The 12,347-nt window shown below is 36.9% G+C and overlaps 1 protein-coding gene across 1 annotated transcript in view; it reads right to left on the reverse strand.

Moving 5' to 3' along the window:
• Positions 1 to 1,835: 1,835 nt before the first annotated feature.
• Positions 1,836 to 12,347, reverse strand: part of LOC113239905 (homeobox protein Nkx-2.1-like) — a 53,953-nt gene continuing 43,441 nt past the window's right edge. Inside the window, exons 4-5 of the mRNA XM_026477067.1 lie at positions 4,457 to 4,543; positions 1,836 to 2,680 (exon numbers count right to left, since the gene is read on the reverse strand). Of these exons, the coding sequence (XP_026332852.1) occupies positions 2,444 to 2,680; positions 4,457 to 4,543 (324 nt within the window). The 3' untranslated portion in view covers positions 1,836 to 2,443. The remainder of the gene's footprint in view (positions 2,681 to 4,456; positions 4,544 to 12,347) is intronic.

The following is a 12,347-nucleotide window of genomic DNA, read 5'->3' on the forward strand; positions in this document are numbered from 1 at the left end:
ATTTATAATAATTATAGCCCCTAAAACCTACCTAGTGTAGTTACACTCACTAACAGAACATATAAATTAAGATCATTAAAAAATCATTAACCACAACGACGACGACGAGTATGATGAAACACTGACACGGTGACCCAGCGTTAATTCGTCACGGATTCGATTCCCGATAGACTTTTCTAAATTCTGATCAGAGTGTTCAGATAATTACCTAGCTTGAGACTAGGCAATTAGTGTGGTTATCTGGCACTTTATTATTTTTATTAATTACATCCGTCCATTTTGTTACAACTGTTTTATCTAAAACTATAATTAGTTTCTTATTGCTATTCATTGTCATGCGCCACCGCGCTCATTCTTCAATGTTGCCAGATTCTTATTAAAATTCTCCTAATTTATTTATTTACATTATTGGCAATTCATGAATTGTCGGCAATTCAAAAGTGACCACTAAAGGCTACTAGAATAGTTTAAACTGTTTTGATGTGTTAATATTAACAAAAATAGTTTTTAAGTACACACAAAATGTAGGTAAATATAAATACGTAAAGTAAGCTATTTTGATAATTTTATTTGTTGTGTTGCTAAAATTCGTTGTTTCCAATACGTATACGTGTCTTAGAGTGAAATGTATTATGGTAGTCTTAATTTTGTATCACTCATGTAGAATAGATAAAAACTTGCACTTTCGCGAAATATCTGTAAATTCAATTCTTTGTTTAAAGTTAAAAGCTAGACAGATTTCTTTTTAATTTCGCGACAGCTACACATTGGAAAGGAAACTATTTTTACAGACCTACATTGCGTATATTTGTTTTTTCAAACATACCAACGTTTCGGCCTTTTCACAGGACACATGAACACCCAGCGGTGACCATGTGTCCAGTGACACAAGTGAAGGTACCTTGGTTGTTAGATAACTTTGTCATAAAAAAAAAACCGACGTCAAAAGTTTGTGAAATTACGTCTATTTGGCAAGTTTTATTGAAATCGGTTACCGGAAAGTGCGAGAAACCGGATTCATCCTCTAGCTTGCCGCCTCAAATGTAAATGGATCGAATACTGAGTTACCCTCTTTCCAACAAAAAAAGAATCCCCAAAATCGGTTCACAAATAATCGTAATCGCTTAACAAACACACAAAAAAATGCAGTAGAATTGAGAAGTTCCTCTTTTTTGAAGTCGGTTAAAACACAAATACACGTGATTTAGATTCGGATAAAAATAGTTTTATTTTCTATTACACTGATTTTATACAGTCTTTGAAGTTACCAAGAAAAATGTCTTAAGACGACCAAAATAATATAGTTTACATTCCAGAACTTCCTCTAAAATTGTTTACAATTACCTAACATAGTTGCGTTAGCGTGTCCATATTTCTTGTCCCAAAAAATGGATAGGTAATAAGATCAAAAACAGTATGGATTTTGTAAATAGAAATAAAAACGAGGTATACTTATCTAAATTCTTATGTACAGTAGCTATCTACACACACAAACACCGATTTACCATAGTAATACTATGCACACAACAGTTACTTTAGCTACGCGGCAGTATTTACATTCAATTCTGTTTAGAAATCAGTACAAAGAAACAGTCGAGTCGATTAATGACAGCTACAACACAATTAGACAAGTATAAACAAGTACATGGTTTTCGATGAACTAACCAGAAAAAAATATTGCAAGATTCTTTCGCATACACATCCTCTTGCGTGTGATACAATTGCGTAAGTTTTTTTATTTTCTAAGAGCCGTAACTCGCAAATATTTGGCACTCACGAATTAATAGTAACAAATTAACTACTAATCCTATTTCCGGTTCAAATAATAAGGTACATATCACAACATTTTTCTAAAAAAACATATATAGAGAAAGGAAATTACGAGAAATTAAGATCAAATCCTTAATTGTGCTTAACCAATAATACCTATTTACACGTTACCCTCATCATAAAACTACAATATTCACTTTTTTAGTCCACTTTCACTGCATCACACCATCTCATAGCCCACTTTTCCAATGTCACTATGTCTCTGATGGCCCAGCCCTACCAGAAACAATGTTCTTGAAGGAGCCAATTAATAAAAACTGCTTAATTGACTGGTTCAAATGTAATCTAAGCAAATTAGCAAACTTTATATTTAACAATGTCCCTAAATTATTGCACACAACACAAGTTGGACTGTACTTAATTTAAATTTTAATTAAATCTTAAGTTTACTTTTAAGAATTACACAAGTATGCTCCCTCAAAAAGTGGATAAAATTATCAATGTGGCAACATTGTTTTTTGAAGTCAACTTTAAAATATCTCGGCAAATCATAACGAAGTGACCATTCAATAACGAAACGCATCTATCAAACGGGTGTTAACGTCCTTCAAATGAATTAGTCAAAATACATCTCCTCCTTGAACATTGTCTCGTGGTAAAGCTGTGGGAATTTCTACCAGGCGCGGCCCTGCAGTGGTAAGTACCCTGAGCACTGCTGCTGATACGCGGGCTGGCGGTAGGAGGAGACGAGCGGGTTGCTGCAAGCGGCTTGTGCGGGCTGCGGCGCGGAGTACGCTGAGGTGGGTGTCGCGCAATGACTGTGCGCTGGCGATGACGACTCTCCCGAGCCGCACGGCTTGCCGTCCTTGACTAGCACTGGTACTGCCACTCTTCGAGGTGATGATGACGACTGTTGGGGGAAAGATTTATTACTTCACTTTTATTTATATACAACAACGAACACAAAGATTTTTTTTCCTTCGATCCAGCTGGATTCATACCAACGTCTTCTAGCTAACCGTGGCTGACGCTATGCCAATATGTTTATCGAAGAGCAAGTGGGAATCAAAATGCACGCCGAGATCCCTATCTCTAAATAATGGTATTACTGCTGGTACGAACTGGTGCGAACCAGCGACTGTTGCCATGCCGGGGCCACCGCTCTTATCACTTACCGAGTCAGCAGATCTTACAGATTTTTCTGTGCTTGTTGCGGACCTTTGTGTTAGGTTTAAACGGATTTCTTTAATGGTAGTAGGTAAGAACGTGGCCTCGGTGTGGCAGCAGATGTTAGTTCGAGTCCAGTAAAATAGAAACAATTTTTCTTTGTATTGTAGGATTTTTATATCAATAAAATAATAAATCCATTTGCAATTTTTAAGGTTATTGAATGTCACAATGTTTGATCACCATGATTTTCAATAATTTGCGAAATTACTCCACAAGTTCGTCACAGAACGAACTAACAGACCTTACAAATTTCTACTTTCTTTTTGGTTTTTAAGGACTTTTTACCGTAGCGCCATCTGTGAGAAATCTGTTCCTCACTTTTCATTAGAGTATTTAACAAAAAGAACCACTATCTTTTAAACAACGACGTAAAGACATCAACCTTTTAATAATTATTCGCCCTCTTATTCACAAGCACGCGTCGAAATGACATTATTTCTTGACAACAAACAGCGTCATTAGATTTAAACCCGCCCGTGCACGCCCTCGCCGGCAAGTCGCGCGCCGTGTTCAAATGTAGCCAATTGAGTTGGCAACACCCACGTCGCAAATCTCTCCGTGTAGTATTCCCCAAAAATTTATAATAACAATTCATGATTGACATTACAAGTAATTTTCGGTTCACTGCCATCACCACATTAATAAATATTTAATTATCTATGTTATTTCTATAATAGTTCGACTAAAAGAAATGAATCCAGTCATAAAAAAAAAATTATAAAAAAAATCATTGATTATTGTGTCAAGTGCATCTGGTTATATACTCGATGGTAAAATGTATAGAATATTTATTTCGTCATTTGAAAGAAACAATCATTTAAATACTTAATAAAAAATAACGGAGTACCATGCCTGTTCGTTTCGTGTATATACTTACTTATGATTTAAAAGTACGAGTTCTAAGTAACTCTTCTCTAAATAATAAAATCAGACTCCTCACTATAAATACCCGTTTCCACGTTATAAAACAAGCCAAACATTAATATTTGGCCTTTCACCCCCTTTTAACGCTACCTCAACCCATACAATACGCGAAATATAATTCTAATTGTCGGGGGGTCCGGGCCCCGCAGGCCGACGCGGCGGTCGATACCGATCTCTGGACGCGATCTTCGGAGGGGCCACGTCGGCGATTTTATCGCTTAGCTTTTAAATATTCATCGTTTGGCGCTCTTGTAGGAAATAATGACGTTTTAATCGCGATGGCACTCAATCTGGGACGAAAATGGTTTTAGGATACTGCGAAACTGTTGAGGTACGCTTAATTTGGTCGCAAAAGACTTAATTCCGCTTTTTAATAGCACTTAAGATCAATTATTGCGCTTACAATCCGATTGGCTGAAATATACGTTACATATGTCATGGATATGGAGCTTATTTTTCGTATCCAAATCGCATATTTTTTAATGTTCCGTTTTAGATCCGAAAAAAATAAGCCCATATTCAGTGGCCTTACCTGATTGTGTTGATTTTGTTCAGCCATTGCTTTTTCCTTCGCTTGTCTCTTACATTTATAACGGTGATTTTGAAACCATATTTTAACCTGAAACAAATGAGAAGTTTATGTTTTTGATACGTAAAGTGAATCTAGGCGATGAATTGTGAACCGAGTGAGGTTTTTTAAAGGTGGCTGTGTCTAAGTTAACTCTATCGCACCGTGTTCTGTTGTGAGCTGTGACCTGGGTGGAATTAGCGCCGCGCAAGTGCAGGCCCGCACTCCACCTTAATGACGGAAGAATAAACACGAGCGATGTTTACCCGCTCCCCGGCCTTTGTCTACGCACGCTCCCGACGACGGCGACGCAGCAAAATATATTCTTTATTTATTATTTATACATCGAGAGCTTCCTCCGTGTTTATTCTTTGAAATGGATGTGTGCCCCTCGCCGGGCCGAGTTTCTCGCGCTTCTCGTTCCGTTATGAAAACGCGCGTAAATACCCGCCATTTTGTCGTCATGATATAAATGTGAGAGCCGTTAAGTAAACAAAATGCAATCGCTACATAGCTACTACGGCTTGGCCACTTGGCCGTGGGCTTATTGGAGCCGTTTGTTTCTTTGTGTTTGGCAGAGGCTGACGACACGTCGTCGCATCGTGTGATACGGGTAGACTCGTGAGCGCGAGGCGCTTTTGTCCGGCGGGCGCTCGGCGACGCTCCGTTATTTATGGAGTAGGTGAGAGTTAATGAACAAGCCCCGACGGCGGGCGTCGCTTATTGCACTCCGCCGAGGCTTGGACGCTCTCGTGTCGAGCACTTTCTTTTCAATCTCCTTGTGCATAATGCTCGATGTTTCCTTGCATGCACTCTCGGCAAGAGAGAGCTATTCACTTATTTGTTTTACCTACTGCGGCTGCCGAGCGACGGTGACACATTTCGGGTGTGTCCAAGGGCCTTTGACAGTACGTGTTAAGAACTTTACACACACTTACGTGCCTCGTGATGTTGTTCTAATGTCCGTCTAAGTTCCTCTTGACTACCGGAATGCTCTTGTTTCTAATGCCCTCTATTTATCACGTACTTACGTCTGTTAACAATAAATTATCCGATTCCATCGTTTTTTTTTATATCAAGTACCAACACTCCATAAAAAACACATTTTTCGAGTTTCGAAGGACGTTTTTTAGAACGCATCCAAGATGGTTTCTTCAAATTAAGATGGCGGCCACCCAGCCCGTTGTCATTTTGACAATACAAGTCAATTTTATCCCTTTTTACATTCTGATTTGTGACTTTATCGAGGAAGATTAAGTTTCAAAATTGAATGTATTAGTGAGAAGAAGTTTGTATGGTAAAATATGTGTGTGCGATACGCGTAGGTGTTCGGTTCCTGCGAACGATGACTGGCAGATCGTCGATCATTATAAGTAACGATTGCTTGTTTGTTTAGCTCTTCATTTGGTGGACGTTTTGTGGGACAGACGATGATGTTTCATTCTATGTAGGTATTTTGTACTCGTCAGATTCCATGTGAATTTTTTACAGACCAACATATGTTGCGTATTAAACGGGGTTATTATTTATTTTAAAGTTAAGCAAAATAGGCACGTATTTGACCATTGTCAAATAAACTATTTTCGTACCGTTACTTGGCAGCGTCTATTTATTTTGTGAGACCATATAAAGCACTCGGGCCATAACTGGCCACCAACCACAGTAGGTGGTTTTAGATTGTAAGATACCTACACCAAAACGGTCGGATATAGCAATTGCAACTGCAATTAAGCTGAACAACGTACAATTTATTCGTAACTCTAGCTGCCTACTTAATTCCCTTATCTTTGAGTTAGTATTTCTTTTTCAGACTTACATAAACGAAGAAATTTAAATTATTATGTCTACAGATTTAAAATGGTTCCAAATTTAAATCATCATTCTAACGTGTCTCTGATTTGTCAGTTGTCCGCACTACACAATGGTTGATTGTCGCGCATTATTAAACAGAAAAATGTTCATTCATCGTTCGCGCGCTGAGCAAACACGCGCCCGTCTCCCTGACAGCCGATCAATGCGCTTCATTTATTTAGTAACTATAAAAATATCACGAGACCACGCCAAAAAAACGTACTCGCACTGCAACGCTCTCCCATATTGCACTTAAAAATGAATTTTAAAATTTCGAACAGTTCAATTTTAAAGAAAGAATTCGCTTCAAGCGATAAAAACTAAATAAAAAGTGTGTTGCCGTGTTGCCAACATTAGGTAACAAAAGTAAATTGATGTTTTTACAACTGTCCTTTTAGTTGTGGATACGACAACATTGAATTCTTAAGAACTCACACAGACTAAGTACTGACTCATCTTTGATAATTTGATCGATTGAATATTAAATGAATAATTGAATATTTTTTACTCTTCTTACAGCATCATTATGTGACCTCTAAATCCTTTAAACATTGCTAGAAGAGCTACATACATAAATATCGTACAACTCAATGTAATAAAATAAACACACTTTATATAACATAAACAAAATATTAAAGTAAATAGTTACATATTACTCGAAAGTACCTTTCGACCCCTACAGCCGAACCGTGATGTTATAAGCTGCTCAAATGTTTGCAAGGCAATCCACCAAATTAATATTTATTTAATATTCGATGATTAAAACCGGCTTTCGAACGATGTAATTTGTTTTAAACACAACAGCAAAACATGTTTGCAAAGGTGGTTGTGTGGTGGATGGTTGTAAAGATGAATAAAATTGTCTATGAATTGAATACCGGCTTATTATTAAGTAGTACAAAAATATGGACACATTTATCAGCTCTCCGTAATTAGACATTGTAGAATTAGACATTTTGTTATAATAATTATGATAAGTTAACAAAAATCGAACACAAAAAAAAATATTCGGTCTGACAGGACTTATTACAGGAAGGTATTTTAATTAGTTATTCAAAAGTAGTGTCATGACGGAAACAGAAACGGAAGCGGATGGGGAGGTGGAAGTGTAAATACCGTTAAGAACTCGACAAAATAGTTCCCAACAGGACTTGATTTTGGTTTAATAATTTAAGTGCAATTACTACACAAAAAAAAATTAAAAGAAATGCGCTCCATCGCCAAGTAATCCGCACTACCGCTTGATGCGTCGCGAACGTTGTAAACTTAGAATTCAATTTGCGGAAACAGAAACGGAAACAGGTGTGAAAAACCGTGCAGAATTTCCATAATTACGGAAGCAGAAGCAGAGGTCTGTTGCATCACTAATTAAAATATATAGGTATCGTAGGTTAATTGCTTTTTTGACTGTAAGTACGTTAATTTATTATACGACCTCATATTTGTAATATTTTTAATGAACATTGCCAAAAGTATTGCAATTTTTTCATTTTTTTAAACATTTCTTCCTCAAGATTACGTGTGCAAAAAAACGTTCCGTCCTACGCAAACACGCAACCATAATGCACTTAGCGATACAAATTCTCCCGATGTCCGAGACATAATGCCTCCGTACCTGCACAAATATCAGGTGCATAATGCTTAGATATCGCTAATCCGCTCCTACAATAACCTACAAAAACTCCCCCATTCATCAAAATATAATCTCTACGAATTACAAAAATAAAATGCAAAAATGCAAAATCAACTGTAAACCCATACATGCGTCGGTCGTAATATCTCCGCGTAATAACGCTAGAAATGAAATCAAGTTCTTTTTTCGAAATTTGTTTTGACATGTTGGCAACGTTGAATAGAACCGCGTTTAAATTGCGGGCAGGAGGACAATGATACCATAAACAATTATTACTTTTTTAAATAAGGCAGATGATTTCATTTCGGCGGTCTTTGGCAGGAAGCGCATTGAATCTCACGGAGATTAGAGGATTAGAAAAAGTGATGTGGAATTATTGGGAAATTATGGGGCGGCTGTGATGAGCCGAAAGGCTTTGCCGGTGGTTGGCTTAGGTAATTATGATCGTTTTATTACGATATAATACTGGAGATAGACGAATGAAAATTATCCTATTCAAGTTGCTCACTTTCAAACAGTAGTCAATAATTTGAATCAAACAAAAAAAGTGGTGTGTAGAGAGTTCAAAGCGAATTCAAAACTGACTACATGACATCTGTGTTCAGTGATTTGTTTCATGGACCTACTCACAAGTTTTTTGTGTTCGTATACAAGGATAAGGAAGATTTACTCACGTTGTATTCCATTACATCTCAGAGCTAAATAGATTAAAATAACGTCGGCACAAACCGCACCCAAGTATACAAGAACGTTCAACACGCATTCTCGTAAATAGATGTAACATTTAATATCGGCAAGTGCCCGCCTGTAACCATTATTTCATTGCTCTCATTGGTCGCATTAGCTCGGCGCAAGCGGTAGCCCGCATGCGTGCATCCGCCCGCCAGATCGTGACCAGAGACAAAAGACCGCACACAAAGCGCTTTTGTCTTTGTGTTTCCAGTTTTTTCATGTTCTCACGGAAGTTGGAAGGTTGTTGACCCTGACATGTATTGATTAGAAAATACGAAAACCATAGAAACAGAGTGAGATAATCGGTAGGTAAAATACATAAATACTTTTAATCTAAAAAAATTTAGTATTTCTAATCAAATAAATAGAATAAAGAAAAGTTTCCATTTCTAACTTTCTCACAGGTCATACATTTTATACAACTTACACACCATTGAAATAATTGTAACTGGCAACATAGATAGCAGCTTTCCATAGACAATATTTTAAGTTAAAAAGCGAATCACCGTATAACACTCGCCATTAGGCTTATGAAAAAGAAATCAAAGTTCCACTGTTTGAAATTGGAAGCTGGGTCCGGCGGGAAACGCAGTCGACGCGGCCGCGTTGCTCCGCGAACATCGAAATTTACTTAAGTTAAATAACGAAACGCGAGCCCTCTGTTTGCGCTCAAATACTGCGGAATATTGTGGAGCGAGCTTTATTGCGGGTAAACTGGCAGGCGGTATTTGAACAGGGCTATGAATATGCAGGAATGCGTTTAGTGCAGTTTTCGTTTCTAAATGCATGACCTGGGGTAATAGGATTCTCTGAAAGTCGGTCCAATACAAGTTTCGTAGTTTACTTACCTACTTAAGTATAAAAGTACTTCTGAAAGATCTTATATGTCGCTATATTATATAGAGCTCCTTGTGAGAGAGTCCGTCCATGGAAGTAAAACCACCTTGCCTATTTCTGCCTGCTTAATGTGAGCATTGCTGTGATTCGGTTTCGAAGGGTAAGGGTGCTGGTGAATAACAGGCACATGGGACTTGTCAACTTATGTCTCAGGGTGACGGGCGTAGTGGCAGTGCCCCACAGATCTTTTGCGTTTAAAAGTTATGGATGGACGTGTTACTTACCACCAGGCGCTAGACTTGTTCGTCCTGTCACTTGATATAATAAAAAAAGACTCGAAAAGAAATTAATTTCTAATATTCTTTTTAAGTTAGTCGAAGTCAAGTAATCATTTATTCCATGGATCAAATTTTTACACTTGAAAACATTGACTTACAATTATATGGACGTCGGGTCCGCGCTAAAAAGTGTCCGCGCTTGTAAGGCGCTAAAATCGTATACAGAGCGTGACACTCCGCTTTAGTCTTCATTTGTTCTACGGACAGCGCGATACTGCGATGACATAACAATTTAAATTTCGAATAGGTTGACTTGGGACATTTTTTTCGTGGTTTTTGTATTAGACCCGTCGTCCATTTATTTGTAAGTCAATGCTTGAAAACGTTATTTTTTAAGCTACTGCGTTTACTGCGCTGACCTCCCCGAGAAGAACGAGCAAGAAACTCTAGGGATTGCACTTTTCAAATAAACTTAAATGCTATGGAATCATATTTGTGTCGAATTTAGACTCATATCGTCTTTCCATACATCTTTATCTGACACGTAGTCTTCAATTTTGTAATATGACTTGAAAAGTCAAAAGAAATTAAAACACTTTTGATGTAAGTTTTAAACCTTAGAATAATAACGCATAGAAACCTAATCCGCACACGCTAAGTGAGGCAAATTGAAGCGCTCCCAATGGGCCTACACGAGCGTGCGGGCTGTCAGTGCTCAAGGTCAACTTGCACCGCGAACAGATCAAGAATTTTAGCTAAAAATGACGAAATGTGCGGTAAATGAGATGCTAACATCACATTCCACAAGGAAGTAACGCGTTTCAACTTGTATTTTTATATAAATATTTACTAAAACCGAAAATTAACCTACTACTAAAACTAGCCTACATGAATTTGATTTTTGCCTCACTTGTGACAGTTCGTTTGATATGAAACAGAAAATGATAATCTTAATATATGCTCCGGAATCTTATCTTACTTTAAATTAATATAGAGGACATATAACACCGATAAGAGGAAAGCTCGTAAATGAAAGAGAAATCTATAGTCTATTGAATATTTACTAAATTCCTTTAAGTGAGTGCAACAACGTGATTTCTTCATCTAGTAATTCAATACGATATCGGAAATCCGCTGTTTGGGTGAGTCAGGCACGCGTTCGCATACCCGATCTGTGTCTGTGACAGGCAATGAGGGACAAGATTCGGTGACCGCACGCATTACTGGACATTACATACCCGTAAAGTGATGTTGGTGTAATTGAACTTTTGAATTTTAAATGTCTTTATTAAAATATAAAAAATAAGGCAATTGCAAAATGATCTTATTTTTAATTTGTAATAAGTATTACAGAATCGTTGATTCTCCTTTCTTGATGAGTCGTATTTCATTCAAATGTCCTAGGGTTAACAACACAACATTGTTTTTCGTGCCTATTTGCAGTACTAACTACGCTGGGAATAGGTTTCTAATCAGAGCATGTAAATCTTATAATGATTGTTACCACTACTTCGATATATTTACCTGTAAACTAAATTGTTTTTGTGAAATGTTAAAAAAGTAGATTTTAGTTAATAAATTAAGTAATTATTTCTTTTCTGCAATAATTGTCTCAATTTTTTAAAACTTGTTTAGAGCTTTGTCATTTGGTTAGGCCATTGTTTGCAGAATTTTGTCATTATGTAGTAAGTAGATTAAGTGCTTTCCGCCTTCACTTTGTGAATTATCTATCATTGGAAACAAAGTTTGGCTAAATTTAATATTTAATAGGTAAACAAAACATTTATGTAATATGTAAGCTGTATGTTTCTTTAAATAAATAAATAAAGAAGCTGACCTTAGGTCCTTATTTTTGTGAATAATTTGTTTTTTTTTTGTGGTTTTGTATAATTACTTATTTAATGTTTTATGATTTGTTTTTCTTCTGATTAGTTTAGTTTTTTTTTCTTTAGTGGTATCATTTGTGGCAAACAAATAAATGTATTTTCTTACTTTATTTTCTTTCGATTTAGATTTAGTAGCAGAACAGATCTTTACCCATTTCTGCCGCCAAGCAGTAATGTCAGCAATACTGTGTTCCGGTTTCGAAGGGTAAGGGTGCTGGTGAAATTACAGGCACATGGGACTTGTCAACTTATGTCTCAGGGTGACGGTCGCACTGGCAGTGCCAGTCAGATCTTTGTGATTTAGGGTCGTATTCCAGAACTCTACTCAAGTCAGGATTTGAGTATGATTTCAAGCACTGGAAATACGAAGGACTTGAGTATGATTTCTAGTGCTATAAATCATACTCAAGTCCTGACTTGAGCATTGAGTAGACTTCTAGAATACGACCCTTAGAGCTCTTAGTGACACTGCAACTGTTATGAATAGGCGTATCGCTTACCACCGGTCCACGACTTGTTCGCCCCGTCACATAAATAAAAAAATAATTTATGTTTTATTTTTTTTTTGCTTTTCATCTGTTTTGTTTAGTTTTTTCTTTAGTGGTATCATTTGTGGTAAACAAATAAATGTATTGTCT

This window comes from Hyposmocoma kahamanoa, unplaced genomic scaffold (genome assembly GCF_003589595.1).
Source record: "Hyposmocoma kahamanoa isolate Upper Pololo Valley unplaced genomic scaffold, ASM358959v1 117, whole genome shotgun sequence".
Taxonomy (NCBI): domain Eukaryota; kingdom Metazoa; phylum Arthropoda; class Insecta; order Lepidoptera; family Cosmopterigidae; genus Hyposmocoma; species Hyposmocoma kahamanoa.